General features: G+C 30.3%; 1 protein-coding gene across 1 annotated transcript in view; it reads right to left on the bottom strand.

Annotated features, from left to right (window-relative positions):
• SmydA-9 (SET and MYND domain containing, arthropod-specific, member 9) overlaps positions 1-20,366 on the bottom strand; it is a 51,412-nt gene extending 31,046 nt beyond the window's left edge. The window contains exon 1 of the mRNA XM_075302375.1: positions 19,223-20,366. Within this exon, the coding sequence (XP_075158490.1) occupies positions 19,223-20,074 (852 nt within the window). The 5' untranslated portion in view covers positions 20,075-20,366. The remainder of the gene's footprint in view (positions 1-19,222) is intronic.
• Positions 20,367-20,829: the final 463 nt, after the last annotated feature.

The following is a 20,829-nucleotide window of genomic DNA, read 5'->3' on the forward strand; positions in this document are numbered from 1 at the left end:
TGAATTTGCAAAAAAGATTTTATTTTATATTTTATTTTTGACTTACGTTCACCCCTAATATAATTGATTTAGTCCCATTCACGTACATTAAGTATCAACAACATTTGACGGATTTGATATGGGATCGAAAATGTGGATCTACGAAGTGGTGCACGGTATAATATAGTCGATCCGGCCCAACTTTAGACTTTACTAAACTTGTTTATAACTCGCGTTTTGCATACTTCTAATGAGTAATTTTAACTTTGTTTGTTTCAAGTGGATTAAAAACAGATTAAAAATTAATAAAATGGTAGAAATTATTTAAAATTTGTAAAAAAAAATACTAAATCCATTCCAGACAAATAGCGAATTTTTGAAACGTTTCAGACAAGCGTTAGAATGCATTAAAATTCATAAGAAATTTTTTTCATCTTTTCAGCGCCAATTTTGCACCACTTTTGGATCCAAAACGAACATTTTCACTACATTTTATTTCTATAGAAAATTTTTCAAAGCTTTATACCTATAACCATTTTTGTAAAAATTTTATTTCTATAAAACATTTTGCCAAAATGTCATTTCTATAGAAAATTTTGTCAAAATTGTATTTCTATAGATTTTTTTTCAAAATTTTATTTCTATAGAAAATATTGTCAAAATGTTATTTCCATAGAAAATATTTTCAAAATTTTATTTCCATAGACAATTTTGTCAAAATTTTATTTCCATAGACAATTTTGTCAAAATTTTATTTCCATCGAATATTTTGTCAAAATTTTATTTCTATAAAGAATTTTTCCAAAATTTATGGACAATTTTGTCAAGATTTAATTTCTATAGAAAATTTCGTCAAAATTTCGTTATTGTTGGTTTTGTTCTTTAAGCATTGTTGTTGTTTTTTTTTCCTTTCAGCTTAAAACCATACATTGACTAAACTACAAGTGTAGCTTAACCAACAGAGGAAAAGAATGTTTCTCAAATTTATTTGGGCAAAGCCCTATAGACTGCAAGATGGTTGGATGGACGCACCCAGCCAACTGTTTTGTTATTGTTGGTTTTGTTCTTTAAGCTTTGTTGTTGTTTATTTTCCTTTCAGCTTAAAACCATACATTGACTAAACTACAAGTGTAGCTTCACCAACAGAGGAAAAGAATGTTTCTCAAATTTATTTGGGAAAAACCCTATAGACTGCAAGATGGTTGGATGGACGCACGTTTCAGAATTTTGTCAAAATTGTAGATCTATTAAAAATGTTGTCAAAATTTAATTTCTATAGAAAATTTGGTCAAAATTCTATTTCTACTCGTACAGAAAATTTTATGAAAATTTTATTTCTATAGAAAATTTTGTCAAAATAATATTTCTATAGAAAAAATTTTCAAAATTCTCTTTCTATAGAAAACTTTGTTAAAATTTTATTTTTATAGAAATTATGCCAAAATTTTATTTCTATAGAAATTTTTTCAAAATTTTATTTCTATAAAAAAATTTGTCAACATTTTATTTCTATCGAATATTTTGTCAAAATTTTATTTCTATAGAAAATTTTTTCAAAGTTTATAGACAATTTTTCAAAATTGTAGATCTATTAAAATTGTTGTCAAAATTTAATTTCTATAGAAAATTTGGTCAAAATTCTATTTCTATAGAAAATTTTGTTAAAATTTTATTTCTATAGTAAATTTTTTCAAAATAATAGTTCTATAGAAAAATTTTTCAAAATTCTCTTTCTATAGAAAATTTTGTTAAAATTGTATTTTTATAGAAATTCTGTCAAAATTTTATTTCTATAGAAATGTTTTCAAAATGTTATTTCTATAGGAAATTTTGTCAATATTTTATTGCTATAAAAATTTTTGTCAAAATTTTATTTTTATAGAAATTTTGTCAAAATTTTATTTCTATAGAAATGTTTTCAAAGTGTTATTTCTATAGAAAATTTTGTTAAAATTTTATTTTTATAGAAATTTTGTAAAAATTTTATTTCTATAGAAATGTTTTCAAAATGTTATTTCTATAGAAAATTTTGTCAATATTTTATTGCTATAAAAATTTCGTCAAAATTTTATTTCTATAGAAAGTTTTGCCAAAATGTTATTTCTATAGAAAATTTTGTCACAATTTTATTTTTATATACAATTTTGTCAAGATTTTATTTCTATAGAAAATTTTGTCAAAATTTTATTACCATAGAAAAAAATTTTTTTATAGAAATTTTTTCCAAATTTTTATTTCTATAGAAAATTTTGTCAAATTTTTATTTCTATAGAAAATGTTGTCAAATTTTTATTTCTATAGAAAATTTTGTCAAATTTTTATTTCTATAGAAAATTTTGTCAAAAATTTTATGACTATAGAAAATTTTGTCAAAATTTTATTTCCATAGAAAATTGTGTCAAACATTTATTTCTATAGAAAATGTTGTCAAAATTTTGTTTCTATAGAAAATTTTGTCAAAATTTTATGTTTATAGAAAATGTTATCAGAATTTTATTTCTTTAGAAAATTGTGTCCAAATTTTATTTCTTTGGAAAATTGTGTCAAAGTTTTATTTCTATAGATAGTTTTGTAAAATGTTTATTTCTATAGAAAATGTTGTCAAAATTTTATTTCTGTAGAAAAGTTTTGTCAAAATTTTATTTCTATATAAAATCTTGTCAAACTTTAGTTTCTATAGAAAATGTTGTCAACATTTAGTTTCTATAGAAAATTTTGTCAACATTTTGTTTCTATAGAAAATTTTGTCAAAATTTTATGTCTATAGAAAATTTTGTCAAAATTTTATTTCTTTAGAAAATTGTGTCAAAATTTTATTTCTATAGAAAATTTTGTCAAACTTTTATTTCTATAGAAAATTTTGTCAAAATTTTATTTCTATAGAAAATTTTGTCAAAATTTTATTTCTATAGAAAATTTTGTCAAAATTTTATTTCTTTATAAAATTTTGTCAAACTTTAGTTTCTATAGAAAATGTTGTCAACATTTTGTTTCTATAGAAAATTTTGTCAAAATTTTATATCTATAGACAATTTTGTCAAAATTTTATTTCTCTAGAAAATTGTGTCAAAATTTTATTTCCATAGAAAATTTTGTCAAAATTTTATTTCTATAGAAAATTTTGTCAAAATTTTATTTCTATAGAAAATTTTGTCAAAATTTTATTTCTATAGAAAATTTTGTCAAAATTTTATTTCTATTGTGTTCATGCCAAAACAGGTTCCATCTCTGCAATAAACCTCAATTCCAGAGGTCTCTTAGTACGTAAGATAACCTCAACCATTATTTCGTTAAGTTGAATTTGTAACATATTTGTTAACACTGAAGTTTCTTACGCTCACTCTCAATAGAATAGTCAACCAATAAAGTTTAACCAAGTCCAGTATTACATACTTGCGTTTTGTCTTCCACATACTGATAAATTGCAATTGGGTATAATCTTTCGGGTAGCCAAATTCACCAGTTTTCTCCTCTTCGAAGGTTCACATTTCAAATTTACATGGTCCTCCGAACCGAATCTTGGAATCCTGAAAGCTATACAACCGTCCCATTAATTCTAGGAATCAACAAGGTTTGTCCCACTTCAGAAGGTAAATCCGTTTTTCGGCCAAAAATTAAAAATCTACGTGAGTACTTCCATATCCTATTACAGAAAGTTTTAGTTAAATTTTCACAAGTGTGTGTAATAAAAAGAAACCTTTCCAAACAAAAAGAAAAATCATCGCAATTTGTTCTTTTGGTTGCTATTTAGTGTGACGAGAGAAAAATCTAAAATTCCTAAATTTCGAGACATTTACGTGTAAATCTTAATTTATGTTATCACCACTTAAATTTCCCCTATAAAAAACTTCTCCGCAAGAGTTTAATTATTCGTGGGGAATTCGTTTATTGGACACGTTCAGAAATTCCGTTAGAATCGATATATAAGGTCACATTTTACATGATTTATGTAAAATATTTCAGTATACAGCAACAAGTATATGTTCCTATAATATTCTCCCATTAAATTTTAAGTTACATTACAATATCATTGCATTTACCTGTCAGCGCTCTCTTTTTCTCACACCGATCGTTTTTGCCTCAACCATATTCCCCACTTTTGGTTTGTTATATTCAACTGCGCTAACGATTCCCCTCATAATTCTCACTGGTGCAGTGGGGAATAACGAGTATAACAATTACCTTGTACTCTCACTGAGACAACATTGTTTGCATCTCATGTGTTATACCACAGTTTCCCCTCCTTTTGGCGACACTGTTATACGTAGGGGCGCGTATTGGCATTTCTATTTCAATCAACTGGTATAATTCCCGTATCACTGAGAGTCTATTGGTGATCAGTTTTTTTTCCTTCATACAGTGATCTGTTAATTTTACAGGCATTTGATGCTGTTTGGTTTTTTAATAATTGCATTTTGACAGTTCCACTCACCAAACATTGAGGCAAGAAGGCAAAGTGTTTACGAAAAGGTCACATTTTAAAAATTAAAATTACGCATTAATCCAAGACAAAAGGGGAAACCCGAATCAAGTGGAAAATAAATAAACCAATCAATATTCAAGGTATTACGAGACACATGAAATTTGAGTTCGACACAATACTTTTGGGTGAAATTGTATCCGAAGTTCCGAATCGTAAGAAGGGGAATTGCCAGCAAATTGGAGAAATTTTCATTATTTCGCCCACATATTTTGGATTTGAACGATTCAGTAGTTCATGTAAGTTTCGAAATTTTATGTATACTGCCCGGGACTAGTACACTAGTAGAGAAACCCCAAATTTAACAGCACGGCTCTGGCCAGTGGTTGAATGCAGTGAAAGTGCAAGTGTTTTCAAAACGATTTGTTGAGTACTACACGGAATTAAGTTAAGTTCTCGAGCTGAATATATTCCATAAAGTTTTTGGAATCATATTGGTTATCCCTATCATATTTCGCGGAAGCAAAAATTAGCTTGTTATTGGTTGATTGTCAATTGTTGAACATTTTCCACACTCCAAATTTCTAAAGCTTTGAAGGGGCAGAATTATACAAAATTATTTAATTGGTATAGCCCGAATAGTGTTTATTCAATTGTATGGTTTTATATATCAGTGAGCTTTCGAATCCGATGTGTAAAAGAGGGCCAGTGTTCGGGGCCAACGACACGTTATTTTCCAAATCAACATCTTGTGCGAAGGTTTAGAAAGTTTTCTCCAGATTTCATTTCTAAGAAAATTTTGTCAAAATTTTCTTTCCATAAAAAATTTTTTGTCAAAATTGTATTTCTATAGAAATTTTTTCGAAATTTTATTTCTATAGAAAATTTTATGGAAAAACTAATTCTATAGACAAATTCGTCAACATTTTATTTCTACAGAAAATTTTTGTGACCATTTTATTTCTGTAGAAAATATTCTCAAAATTTTACTTGTTAATAAAAATTATGTCGAGATTTTTTTTTTTTTCTATAGGAAATTTGTCGAAATTTAATTTCTAAAGGTAAATTTTCTCAACATTTTGTTTCTATAGAAAATTATATTTTAGTTATATTTTTGCATTCAATTCCGTACACTGCGCGAACCGTAGTTAATTTTTTGTTGTTTAACGAACAACGATAGTAGTAATTGTTGGCAAACCAATTCTTTGGTTTACATGGATCAATAACTTTCCTGATATCTGTATACGTCCCATTATATATAGATTTTAGTAAGTTTTCAATTTTGTTCACAGCGAATTTACATTCGGTATTTTTATTTCATCAAAGTGAGAAGTCCTACCATCCATCCATTTCGTGTTTCGCTATTGAAAATCGTGTTAAATTGAATTACATTAAATTAAATTTTAACTTGAATTTATTTCTTTATTGATATATAAGATATTTCGTCATCGAATCTGCTGTAATCAATTACAATATTTATTTACAATATTTTCAAAAGTTTCCGATTCGGTTGAATTTTGTAGTTTGTGATTTGATTGGACTATACTTTGGGAATAGAATTTTCGCTCAAATCAATTACAAGTTGCTTTGACTTATAATCCGACTCCAAGCGGTTTCTACTTTCGTTACTCATACCGATGGAATTGCATTAAATTCTATTCCTGTACGGCCTCAGATTGTCGAAGTTAAAATTTCTTTAGCTACGATATTTACGATAAAGGGAGCATTTTTAATGTGAATTGGGTATGTTTGGTATTACAATCAGAAGTACGCTATATCGCATGAGATTGTTTACACGACTTAATTTTATTTAAATTGTTCTGAATTTGGAAAATTTGAGTTTCAAACTTTTCACGTTTCCAATTTGGCGATTATTTTTATTTTTTTTGTCTTGTGTTTTCTTACAATTCCAAGAGTGATTTAAATCGAAAATTATTTCGCCATTGGACTTTTTGGAATCTTTGGCCAATTTGTGATTCTTTTGGCCTACCCCAATTTCAACTAATTGGATCATTTTCATACTGCAACTGCGAAGAAAATAAATCTGTTTCATACGTTCATTTCCGTTTGCTTGAGCCAAAATGTCTGTCGTATTGACCAAGTTTACCCAGATTTCCGATGCGCTGATTATTTTCAATTCTGAAATCGGGAGCGATATGTTAAATACCTCTTCTATTCACTCACTGAAAGTTCATGAGGAGGAGTTACGGGATATTTGGCGTAGAGTTAAACCTACTTACGAAGAGAGCGTCCAAGAGCTACTGGCCTCTTCCGATGAGGATAGTAAGCACGATTTGGAGACTGTTCGGGCCCGGTACCAGACCACTTACGCCACTTACGTTGACTGTATGTCGAGAATAGGGGAGGCTATCGCCGCCAAAAAGGTAGTCGAAACGAGTTTCGAATCGAATACCACACAAAACAGAAATGAGCATTCGTCCGTGCATCTCCCTCCGTGCGATACCGAATTGTTCCATGGCGATTACCTTTCATGGCCGTCGTTTCGGGATCTTTTTACCGCCATTTATATTCGAAATTCTCGCTTGTCTCCGGTTGAAAAGTTGTTTCACTTAAACAACAAAACGAGAAACGAGGCGCGAGAAGTAGTCAAAAAGGCCCCGTTAACAAATGAGGGTTTCGAGATCGCATGGAAAGCATTACAACTCCGATATGAAAATAAGCGGTTATTGATCAATAGTCAGCTCAAACTTCTTTTTGGTTTGCAGAAAATTTCGGTTGAGTCCGGTGACTCTATAAAATCCATTCAGAGTACAATAAATGGAATCATATCCGCTTTGAAACTTTATGATATAGATGTTCACAGTTGGGATCCAATATTTGTGTACTTGTGTTGTACAAGACTTCCAGAAAATACCTTATCCTTATGGGAACAGTCCGTTAACAATAAAAGCGAATGTCCTTCCTGGCAGGAACTTGACAAATTCCTTACGGGAAGATATCAGACTTTGGAAACGGTTTCCGATCTCAATATCAATCCTTCGTCTTGCAAATCTACGGATCCCCCAAAAAGCTTTCCGAAAGTTCCGAAACGCGTTAATGCATATCAGAATAAATTAACTACTCCTCAATGCAAGCTGTGTCCTGACCAATCACATACTATTAGACTTTGTCCGAAGTTTGCAAATATGTGCTACAAGGACAAAATGGAGTGCATAAGAAAGCTTAAACTTTGCTTGAACTGCTTCGCAAAGAATCACACAGTCAAGGAATGTAAAAGCACCTTTAATTGTTTAAAGTGTCATCTACGACATCATACACTCCTGTGTACTACTAAAGGCGATTCGGGAAACAGCTCTCCACCCGTATCCTCCGAAGCAGGCAGTTCTAATAGTCAACAAATACAGTCCACTACCTCAAATGCAACTTCTGTCGATTGTATTCAATCGTTAGCCACAACTACATCTAGGAAAGTCCTGTTGGGAACGGCTATCGTACATATCCTCCACAGGGGAGAAATTTTCATGGCGAGAGCAGTATTCGATTCGGGCTCTGAGGCCTCATTTATTTCAGAAAAAATTTTCAAATTGCTCAATCTCAATGCCAATAAAATTTCTGCTCATATTTCGGGTTTAAACGGTTCAATTTCAGCGCGATCTCAAAAGATCTGTGACATTTGCATTACTTCCCCTATTAACTCTGAAATTACCATTAACACATCCGCTATAGTTCTTCCACATTTAACTTCCTCGTTACCAACATTCACTGCCAATGCAGAAATGTTCTCCCAAATACCAGATATCCAATTAGCCGATCCTGAATTTTATAGAACTTCGTATGTCGACATTTTAATTGGTGCTGATCTCATTCCGCAAGTTATGCTTGACGGAATAAAACGCCAAGTTTGTGGATCCCTTATGGCTCAAGAAACCATATTTGGTTGGGTCTTAACCGGTCCCATCCAGTCAGATATCATTAAATCATTTCGGACTACCGTGTCTTATCTCACTGAAATGAACTTGGACGAACAAATTTCGAAATTTTTTGAGGTGGAAGACCTTCCTAAACGGAAGTATATGTCCGAATCTGATAAATTCTGTGAGGAACTTTTTGTCCGTACAACCACCAGAGGTCCGTCTGGACGTTATATTGTAGAACTTCCGTTCAAAGAGGGGTTCGGTAAATCATTGAAGCTAGGGTATTCAAAACATATTGCAACAGCACAATTTCTGCGAACTGAGAATCGCCTTCTTCGAACCCCAGAAATTAAGCTACAGTATGACACAGTTATAAGGGAATATTTGGCTTTGGACCATATGAAAGAGGCTTCTTCCGATTTAACCGATCACACTGGCTGCTATTACTTGCCACATCATTCTGTTATCCGTCCCGATAGCGTTACTACCAAACTTCGGGTAGTTTTTAATGCATCCAATTCCACTTCAAACGGAATCAGCTTGAATGATGTCCTTCATTGTGGTCCTTCACTGCAACTTGATTTGACTAGTTTATTGCTTCGGTGGCGTATCTATAAAATCGTTTTTAATAGCGATATCGAGAAAATGTATCGTCAGATTTTCGTAACTCCGAAACACACTCCGTTCCAAAAGATAATTTACCGAAGTAATCCACAAGAAGATCTCCGTGAATACGAATTGAAAACGGTTACCTTCGGTTTAAATTGTGCTCCGTATCTGGCGTTACGCACTTTGCAGCAGCTTGCAACTGATGTAAAGGATTCGTTTCCTATCGCTAGTCATATCCTTATGTCATCAATGTACGTAGATGATGTTCTGGCTGGTAGCCATGATATAGCTTCCGCAATTCAGGCACGGGAGGAACTGATTTCCGCATTGAATTCTGCAGGGTTCCCGTTAAGGAAATGGACTTCCAATTCTCCCGAATTTCTTCAAACAATTCCTAGAGAACATTTACTTAACGATGCCTTTTTAAAGTTCGATGATAGCAGCACGGCTAAAACCTTAGGCGTAAGATGGAACGCCAGAGATGATTATTTCTATTTTCACGCACAAACCATAAAATCATCTGAGCGTCCAACAAAACGTCAAATTCTATCCGAAATTTCCAAACTATTCGACCCAGCTGGTTGGTTATGTCCTTACATTGTGACTGCAAAGCTTTTAATGCGTAACATATGGTCACGCAAAATTGATTGGGACAACCAAATACCATCCGATCTTTTAACCAACTGGCAGAATTTTCTCGACCACTATTCAGGCATTGAAAATATTAGGATCCCTCGTTGGGTGCAGTATAGTCCGGAATGTGAGGTCCAGTTACATGGCTTTAGTGACGCTTCCGAGAAGGCGTACGCTGCAGCGGTATACTTGCGTTCTGAGACATCGGAAGGAAAGGTGAATGTCCATTTACTCACTGCTAAATCGAGGGTGTCTCCACTGAAAACGATATCTATTCCTCGACTCGAACTTTGCGGTGCGGTTCTGCTTGCCGAATTAATTGAATCGATTATGCAAATTTTCCCAGTTCCTAATATCCGGATATATTGTTGGACGGATTCTATGATTGTCTTAGCTTGGTTGAGAAAACCGGCCTTCTCGTGGAAAACTTTCGTAGCGAACCGGGTGTCCAGAATTTCCGAAATTGTTGACACGAAGAGCTGGTCCCACGTTGAGTCGAGGTATAATCCTGCCGATATTGCCTCACGCGGAGCTTACCCTTCCGAAATATCTGATAATAATCTATGGTGGTGTGGACCTCCATGGCTGAAACTTCCACCAAGTTTGTGGCCAATAACAGTTCCTGTAGAAATCAACGAAAGTCTCATTGAGGCTAAGATTTCTACAAATTTTACATATTTTGCCCAGTTTGAGGATCCCCTCAATAGATTTTCTTCCTTCAGTCGTGCGATGAGAGTCTTGACATATGTGTTCCGTTTTATTTCGAAAACCCGGAAAACATTCTCTTCGACTGACTCAATAGATTCCATCCAAATACGGACATGTGACATCGAGAATACTAAAAGATGTTTAATAGTATTGGCGCAAAAGAACATATACCCAAACGAATATCGAAGTCTTACTAGAAAGAGTTTAATTCCGTCTTCCAGCTCTCTTTCAAGTCTAAATCCTTTTATTGACTCGAATGGAATTATGCGCGTTTGCAGTCGTATTGCCGGGTCTGAAGGGCTGACATACGACGAGCAATATCCGATAATCCTGCCTTACAACTGTCAATTTTCTCGATTGCTTCTGAAATTCATTCACATTGTAACTATTCATGGAGGAAATAATTTAATGCTCCGAATGTTGCGATTACAGTTTTGGATTCCGAAAGCGAAGAATCTAATAAAGTCTACAATTCATAACTGTAAGGCTTGTGTAATTGCTAAGCATAAACTCCAAAAGCAATTAATGGCCACACTCCCCCCCGAACGAACAACAATTTCCAGACCATTCGCGAACACCGGAATCGATTTTGCCGGCCCGTTCGACATCAAAGCATTCACCGGGCGTTCCGTATATAGTTCCAAGGGATATGTTTGCGTATTCGTTTGCTTCGCAACGAGGGCAATACATTTAGAGACAACGACCAATCTATCCACTCCAGATTTTCTAGCGGCCTTCCACAGGTTCGTATCACGTCGTGGATGCCCTAGAAATGTTTATTCTGATAATGGCAAGAACTTCGTCGGCGCGTCTAAAGAACTTGCTCAAAATGTCCTAAAATGTTCCCGTGATTCGATTCATTCCCATTTCGCTCACCAAGAAGTCACTTGGCATTTCATACCACCTGGAGCTCCACACATGGGGGGACTCTGGGAGGCGGGTGTCAAAAGTTTTAAGACACACTTCAAAAAAATTGCGGGGAATTATCGCTTTACTTTCGAGGAATTCACTACTATCCTAGCTCGGATTGAGGCATGTTTGAACTCGCGACCAATTTCCCCTATGTCCGAAGATCCGAATGATATCCTGGCATTGACTCCCGGCCACTTTCTAACTGGGGGTCCAATATTGTCCTTATGTGAACCATCCGAGATTGAAACCAATTTATCCATTGTCAACCGTTGGCGTAAAGTTAAGGCTTTATGCCAACAATTTAGTATTCGTTGGAAACATGAGTACCTAAAAGAGATGCATAAACGGGTAAAATGGCAAACTCCACAAAAGAACATTGACGTCGGTTCAATGGTCGTCATTCGAGATGATTGCCTTCCTTCAACAGAATGGAGACTCGGAAGAGTCACGAAAGTTTATCCGGGAAAAGACAATTTAGTAAGGGTTGCTGATATTTTAACAGCAAAAGGTTTAATTACACGTCCACTTGTGAAAATTGTGCTTCTTCCTCCTTGTTAAGTTCAATCAATACTAATTCTTTCCTTACAGGATGCCTTCCGTCCAAAGAAGAGTGACCAAAATTAAATCTACAAAAAATTCCTTCCCTTGTAAAATTTGCAAGGGCGTTCACGGTTTGAGAAATTGCCAAAAGTTCCTAAAAATGTCTGTTGAAAAACGTCTACAAATTGTTGTTGCCCACAACTACTGTCCGAACTGTTTGGCTCATCAGCATTCATCTGGGTCTTGCTTCTCTTCACTTGGTTGCAAACACTGTGGCGGTCATCATCATTCGTTTCTTCACATACATAGTCAAAGCACTCCGAAAAGTTCTCGGCAAGTCAAGACAGAACAAAGTTCAAATCGGATCCTATCTAAACCACACCCGATCTCACCAATTGGTGGAACAGTTAGCCTAGACGTTATAACCAGCCCAAATTCAACTACTCTCTTCCCGACTGCCGTTGTCGAAATTTTAAACGGCAAAACCCGACATCATGTAAGGGTAGTTATCGACCAATGCACATCTGTCAGCAAAATTTCGAAGCAATTAGTTGAGGATTTAAATCTTCCTAGAACTCGCCTTGGTGATGAGGCCATATGTTGTGTAACCGTCCGATCACGACAATCTCCATATGAATCCATCGAAACGATGATGATGATCAACAACCGCATATCTATGGACACTCCGAAAAGGTCTCTTCCTGCATCAACTGCAACGAAATTTCCCAACCTAACGTTAGCAGACCCTCAATTTTATAAAAGTGGTCCCTTCGCAATTGTTTTCGGTGCTGACGTTTATACGAAAATTATTCGACCTGGCATGATTATGGGCAATCCGGGACTTCCGGTGGCACTGAACACAATCTTTGGATGGGTACTCTCTGGGTCCTGTTCAACATAGATATTATGAAAAAAAAAAAATCTACTTATGAATTAAATTTTCCTAGTTGTTAAGCATATTTGAATTTGTAGGAATCTGTACACATTTTCTTTTTCAATTGATTGAATTGCGCAATTAATCTTGAATTTCTAAAAAGTTTTTATTGCATACAGCAAGAGGAGGCGGAAATGTTCATGCCAAAACAGGTTCCATCTCTGCAATAAACCTCAATTCCAGAGGTCTCTTAGTACGTAAGATAACCTCAACCATTATTTCGTTAAGTTGAATTTGTAACATATTTGTTAACACTGAAGTTTCTTACGCTCACTCTCAATAGAATAGTCAACCAATAAAGTTTAACCAAGTCCAGTATTACATACTTGCGTTTTGTCTTCCACATACTGATAAATTGCAATTGGGTATAATCTTTCGGGTAGCCAAATTCACCAGTTTTCTCCTCTTCGAAGGTTCACATTTCACATTTACATATTGAAAATTTTGTCAAAATTTTATTTCTATTGAAAATTTCGTCAATATTTTATTGCAACAAAAATTTTGTCAAAATTTTATTTCTATAGAAAGTTTTGCCAAAATATTATTTCTATAGAAAGTTTTGCCAAAATATTATTTCTATTGAAAGTTTTACCAAATTTTTATTGCTATAAAAAATTTTGTTATAGTTTTATTTCTATTGAAAATTTTGTCAATATTTTATTGCAACAAAAATTTTGTCAAAATTTTATTTCTATAGAAAGTTTTGCCAAACTTTTATTTCTATAGAAAGTTTTGCCAAATTTTTATTGCTATAGAAAGTTTTGTTAAAGTTTAATTTTTATAGAAATTTTGTCTAAATTTTATTTCTATAGAAATTTTGTCAAAATGTTATTTCTATAGACAATTTTGTCAAAATTTTATTTCTAAAATTTTGTCAAACCCGTATAAACCATTTGGACACTAAACCAGCCTGCATTGATATCAGGCTAACATTAAAATAAATAAAATATATATTATTACGGAATTAATTGATCCAATTAATTTTATTAATGAAATTGATTTAATCACTAATATGATCGTATCCCTCCCTCACAGCACTAAGTATAAATGTACATTATAGTTGAGTAAAAACTTTTCGTCGGCATTTTTAATTAATTTTTAAATTGGTTCAATTAAAACTTTTTTTTTTAAATTATGGTAATCAATTTTTTATTGTATTATTTATTTGTTTATTTATTATTATTTTTCTTTCAGTTGAAACAATTTTTTTATGAAAATTCATAAGTTTTAGCACTCGTTTATGAATTTTTTCATTATAATCATGGGAATAATTAATATTTTAATTGCAAATTAAATAATTAGTATTTAAATTGTATCAGTTAATTTTTTAATTGATTACGTTTAAATCAATCAATCAATGTTTTATAGTGAAATATTTTGATGAAATTCATTCGAATTTGAAATTTGCAAAATTCATCTATGATTCTCTAGTATTTTTGATTAATTAACTGAATTAGTGAAAACTTGGATTTTCTAATATTATATACCCATATAGACTTACATGTTTTAAAACAATATAAAAAATCCTATTTCTCTTTTATTGAGAGAAAAACGTGCATTATATTACTGTCATATATAACAAAAACATTAAAATATTTTTTTGTAAGTGACCCATTAAAATTAAAACTAAACATATGATCATCCTGCCACTCAAAAAAAATTATAAACAAATACTCCAAACCAGACAACACATGCTTTTCATAATCGCAAAAAAATAACAAAATGTGAAAACAACAATTTGTGTTATTTACAAAAACAATTTACTCAATATGAGTGGGTCAACGGCAACAATGAATTAATTTCGGCAAATTAATATTTGACGCCATGAAAAATGAAAGGAATTTTACATAAAAAAAATATTTTAAATAAATTATCGACAAAATGAAAATAAAAAATTAACACAAAAACGAAAGTGGAAAAAAGAAAACAAAAGGCTATGATATCTTAAGTGATTTTATACTCAAAAGTGTCTTTGGATATAAAACAGTTTTCTTTTTGTTTATATTATAGAAAAAAAATACTTTCACAGCTATTAAATGCGTTGTAAAAAAAATACCAAGGGCCTCGAAATCCCCACAGTTCAAGTTCAAGTGAAAAATATTCTATTCTTTTGTGGTGAACACAATGTGGTTCATGTCCATATTGTACCATCATCATTATCGTTGCCTACTGATAAATATAATTTGTTTTTATTTATTGTATAGTTTTTGTTTTTATTTCGCACTATTCTATTGATATTGCTTTGATATGTTTGCCGGTTTTCATCGGTTTATTTTTGTTTTTATTTTTTATTTATTTATTTGTATAAATTTTCAATAAGAAAACAATTTGTGAATTTTCTTAAATTACGACAAGTATTGCCTTTAATTGCCATTTATTGTTTATTTAATAATGTTAAAAACGCAATTTTCTATTTTTTATTATTATTATTGGGATATCCTTATTTTGATTTGGGTGAATCAATGAAAAATGCCAATGTGATTTATTTCATTTTTCTGTGGCAATCATTTTTTCAACAAATATGGTGTGATACATTTAAGTAAATAAATAATTGCCATGGATAAATCATGTTATAATGGTCAAAGCATTTGGATTATTAGAAACAACGAAATTTCATTGTACATACACAGAAAAAACTACCAATATTTTTCGAATTAAAATTTTAAAAGATTAAAAAAAAATAAATAAATCTTTAATTTAATTTATTTTTTAATTAAAACAAAAGTCAATGACAAACACGAATTTTTGATTAATTTTTTAATTGAATCAATTAACTTATTTAAATAATTATTTAGTTGGCATTAGTGATCGAAGCTATAATTTCTATGATTGAGACAAAAAAAAATTGTCAATGCATAGAAAATTGCAGTTGAAAATCGATTTTTTTAAGTTGTTTCTAAACTGGGTAAACTTTTCGCCTTTTCAACAGAAAAATATTGAACTAATATGAAAGATTATGTAGCATAAATTTTAGGACATGCATTTTACACAATTTTAAAGGATATTAAATTACATTTAATAGTTCATAATCTTCATAATTTAAATTTTTTTCAATAACCGGTTTTATTTTTTAATTTGAATACCTCCATTAAAGCATAGTAAAGAAAAACTTTTTTGATATAAAGAAATAAGAGCTAGTGAATATATAAAATAGAGAAAAGTTTTAAATATCGGCTACGACTTATTTTGAAGATTTTGGATTTTTCGTTTAACTATAGAAAATTGTTATTTCTATAGAAAATTTTCTCAAAATTTTAGGTTTTTGAAAATTTTGTCAAAATTGTATTTCTACAGAAAATTTTGTCAAAATTTTATTTCTATAGGAAATTTTGTCAAAATTTCATTTCTATAGAAAATTTTGTCAAAATTTTATTTCTATAGAAAATTTTGTCAAAATTTTATTTCTATAGAAAATTTTGTCAATATTTAATTTCTATACGAAATTCTGTCAAAATTTTATTTCTGTAGAAAATTTTGTCAAAATATTTTTTCTATAAAAATTTTTTTCAAAATTTTATTCCTATAGAAAAGTCTGTCAAAACCTTATTTATAAAGAAAATTTTGTCAAAATTTTATTGCTATAGAAAACTTTCTCAAAATTTTATTTCTATAGAAAATGTTGTCAAAATATTAGTTCTGGAAAAAATTTTCTCAAAATTTTATTTCTATAGAAAATTTTCTCAAAATTTTATTTCTACAGAAAATTTTGTCAAAATTTTATTTCTACAGAAAATTTTGTCAAAATATTAGTTTTAGAGAAAATTTTGTCAAAATTTGATTTCTTTAGAAAATTTTGCCAAATTTTATATCTATAGAAAATTTTGTCAAAATATTAGTTTTAAAGAAAATTTTGCCAAAATTTGATTTATATAGAAAATTTTGTCAAAACGTTATTTCTATAGAAAATTTTGTCAAAATTTTATTTCTATAGACAATTTTGTCAAAGTTGTATTTCTATAGAAAAATTTGTCAAAATTTTGTTTCTTATAGATTTTTTTTTTCAAAATTTTCATTCTATAGAAAATTATTTATATAGAAAATTTTGTCAAAATGTTATTTCTTTAAAAATTTTTTTCAAAATTTTATTTCTATAGAAATTTTTGTCAAAATTTTATTTCCATTGAAAATTTTATCAATTTTATTTTCTATTGAAACTTTTCTCAAAATTTTATTTCTATAGAAAATTTTCTCAATATTTTATATCTATAGAAAATTTTGTCAAAATTTAATTTCTATAGAAAATTTTGTCAAAATTTTATTTCTATAGACAATTTTGTCAAAGTTGTATATCTATAGAAAATTTTGTCTAAATATTATTTCTGTAGAAAATGTTCTCAAAATTTTATTTCTATAAGAAATTTTCTCACAACTTTATTTCTAAAGAAAACTTTACCAAAACTTTATTTCGAAAGAAAACTTTGTCAAAATTTTATTTCTTTAGAAAATTTTCTCAAAATTTTATTTCTATCGAAAACTTTCTCAAAATTTTGTTTCTACAGAAAATTTTGTCTAAATATTAGTTCTAGAGAAATAAAAAATGTATTTATATAAAAAATTTTGTCAAAGTTTTATTTCTATAGAAAATTTTGTCAAAATATTAGTTTTAGAGAAAATTTTGTCAAAATTTTATTTCTATAGAAAATTTTGTCAAAATATTAGTTTTAAAGAAAATTTTGCCAAAATTTGATTTCTATAAAAAATTTTGTCAAAACGTTATTTCTATAGAAAATCTTTTCAAAATTTTATTTCTATAGAAAATTTTGTCAATATTTTATTTCTATAGAAAAAATTTGTTTTCTTTAATCATTGTTGTTATTTTTGATTTCAGCTTAAAACCATGCATTGACTAAACTACAAGTGTAGCTTAACCAACAGAGGAAAAGAATATTTGTCAAATTTATTTGGGCAAAGCCTTATAGACTGCACGATGGTGGGATAGACGCACGTTTCGGAATTACCCGAATTTATTCTGATAATTGGTTGATAGTTTTGCTACAAGTAGAGGATGCTGATGAGGAATGTGGTAATTCCGAAACGTGCGTCCATCCAACCATCGTGCAGTCTATAGGGCTTTGCCAAAATAAATTTGACAAGCATAACCTTCCTCTATTGGTTAAGCACCACTTGTAGTTTAGTCAATGCATGGTTTTAAGCTGAGATCAAAAGCAACAATATTATTTTATTACGGAAAATGTTGTCAAAATATAAGTTCTAGAGAAAATTTTGTAAAAAATTTATTTCTATAGAAATAGAAATATAGAAAATTATTTTTATAGAAAATTTTGTCAAAATTTTATTTCTATAGAAATGTTTTTCAAAATTTTATTTCTATAGAAATTTTTGTCAAAATATTATTTCTATTGAAAATTTTCTCAAATTTTTTTTCTATTGAAAATTTTCTCAAAATTTTATTTCTGTAGAAAATTTTCGCAATATTTTATATCTATAGAAAATTTTGTCAAAATTTAATTTCTATAGAAAATTTTGTCAAAATTTTATTTCTATAGACAATTTTGTCAAAGTTGTATTTCTATAGAAAAAATTGTCAAAATTTCTCTATAGAAATACAACTTTTTTTTCATAATTTTCTTTCTATAGAAAATTATTTATATAGACAATTTTGTCAAAATTTTATTTCTATAGAAAATTTTGTCAAAATTTTATTTCTATAGAAAATTTTGTCACAATTTTATTTCTATAGAAAATTTTTTCAAAAGTTTATTTCTATAAAAAATGTTGCCACAATTTTATTTCTATAAGAAATTTTTTCAAAATTTTATTTCTATAGAAAAGTTTGTTAAAACTTTATTTCTAACGAAAACTTTGTCAAAATTTTATTTCTATAAAAAATTTTGTCAAAATTTTATTTTTATAGAAAATTTTGTCACAATTTTATTTCCATAGAAAATTGTGCCAAAATTTTATATCTATAGCAAATTTTGTCAAAATTTTATTTCTATAGAAAATTTTGTCAAAATTTTATATCTATAGAAAATTTTATCACAATTTTATTTCTATAGAAAATTGTGCCAAAATGTTATATCTATAGCAAATTTTGTCAAAATTTTATTTCTATAGAAAATTTTGTCACAATTTTATTTGTGTAGAAAATGTTGTCAAAATATTAGTTCTAGAGAAAATTTTGTAAAAATTTTATTTCTATAGAACATTTTCTCAAAATTTTATTTCCATTTTCTCAATATTTTATTTCTATTGAAAATTTTTTCAAAATTTTATTTCCATAGAAAATCTTTTCAAAATTGTATTTTTATTAAAAATGTAAAATCTACCAAAACATCATGAATTCTACCCATATACCCAAGACTAAAAATCTACCAATTTTTTTAGAATTCTAACAACTGTTGCAACCGTGTTCTATGGTCGAAAAATTACATTTCGCTGGGTTACTACCTACTGGCAAAATTACTGTACCCCCCATATTATGGTGATAACTATAATTACTATCATCACTCTAACTGTCCCGTAGTGCGTATAACGAATATTCACAAAAAGCATACGCCCCATAGTCCGAATACCTTTCATACAAAAAATGCAATAATGAAACCATCTATCTATCATCATTGTCCCACTAACGATAGAGCCAATACTCACCGTTGGATCCGAACATCTTTCACATTTACAAGTGAATGTCTTCTTCATCTTTAAGAACAAGTGACGAGCAATATTTCCGTTGAATAATTTCGTATAAGTGGTGGTGATCTCTGTGCCCGCTGGTATATCCACCGATGCTTTGACAATCATATTATTGGTCTTCTCCTCAAATGTATAATAGGAATTTGGTACACAATCATGATTCACCAAAGCAAACAGTGGGAACAAGGCACGATAGAAAAATTCCTGATTATCATTGGTACGATCTGAGGTCTCGTCAAAGCCATTCGTACGTAATACGGCCACAGCTCGATTCATAATCTCAATGAGTTTTTTATCCGTGGGAAATTTACGGAAACATTTGGCTGCATTTCGTACCTCAGTACGATGATTATTATCCAAAGTGGCTTGTAGACAATACATAAGGTCACGTTGCTCCTTGGTGCAATTAAGGGCTCGAGCCACACAAAGCAAACGTATAATTATGGAATTTGCTACATCGGGTTCACAGGGCTCCCAGGATTTGAAGAGGGCACAATCCTCTTTATGTTGCTTCTTTTTGCTGCAAAGACTACACACGGGTAGGCCACAACCAACACGGCACATAAACTTCGTATCGGGCAATAGTTTGAAGCACACCGTGCATGTGTTAAGGGTATCCTCTTTGCGGGCAGCTGGACCGATTAGAAGAGGCATATCGCGAAAAATCACTTCGCCACGTTTAATGTTACGCGTAGTGAACACACCGCGACCGGCAATTTTCGAAACACCGATTTCCCAGGCAGGATCCTTATCCTTGAAGGGTTCAAGGAATTGCTCCAATAACTCGGCGGTACGTTTGGGACAAATCATTTTGCAAGGCAAAGTTTACAAATCACACAAATAATGGAAGAAAGAAAAATCTTTGAAAATTTTTGATATAAAAATCTTTTAAATTAATCCGTTTTTGTGTTAATATATATTTTTTCACTTCTAGTTATAAATATTTTTATTATTTGTTTTTTAAAGATCCCCACACTTTATCACTTTTCTTATAGATTTTTATTTCAATATTTTTGTCTTATTTTCCGATATTATTTTTTATTTATTTTCTATTTATTTCTCTTCTTAAATGCTACGCGATTTCTGACTAACTGTCGCCTTTTTCCAGATTACAAGACTTATATTTAAAAATTTGCCATCGTCAAATTTTGAGTTTCGGTTTTTGTGTGCGAAATTATTTTTGCTGTGGAATAAATCGTTCGTTCATTTGCCTGTGTGTTTTCTCAAATAATTTAATAAGATTGTCGTTTTTCTTTGTTTTTAACAGCTTGTTATGATCGTTGCTGAATGTTTCGTGAGGATTTCGTTTTTCGTTCATTGACTCGACGTCTCGTGTTGAGCATATTATCGTCTCTTGAATTTATCTGAAGTTCTTTTATGATTTTTAAGATGAAAAAAGTTTTCTCGCAATATATTTATATGTTTTTATTAAAAACTAACTGAGGTATCGTTGGTTCAGTTATAGAGTGTTATTTTTATTTTTGTTTATGAAAAATAAATTAGGGTTTCTCAATGCTGATAAAACTTCATAAAGGGCTCAATAGACTTATTCTCGATCGGTGATT

Source organism: Haematobia irritans, chromosome 3, assembly GCF_050003625.1.
Source record: "Haematobia irritans isolate KBUSLIRL chromosome 3, ASM5000362v1, whole genome shotgun sequence".
Taxonomy (NCBI): Eukaryota; Metazoa; Arthropoda; class Insecta; order Diptera; family Muscidae; genus Haematobia; species Haematobia irritans.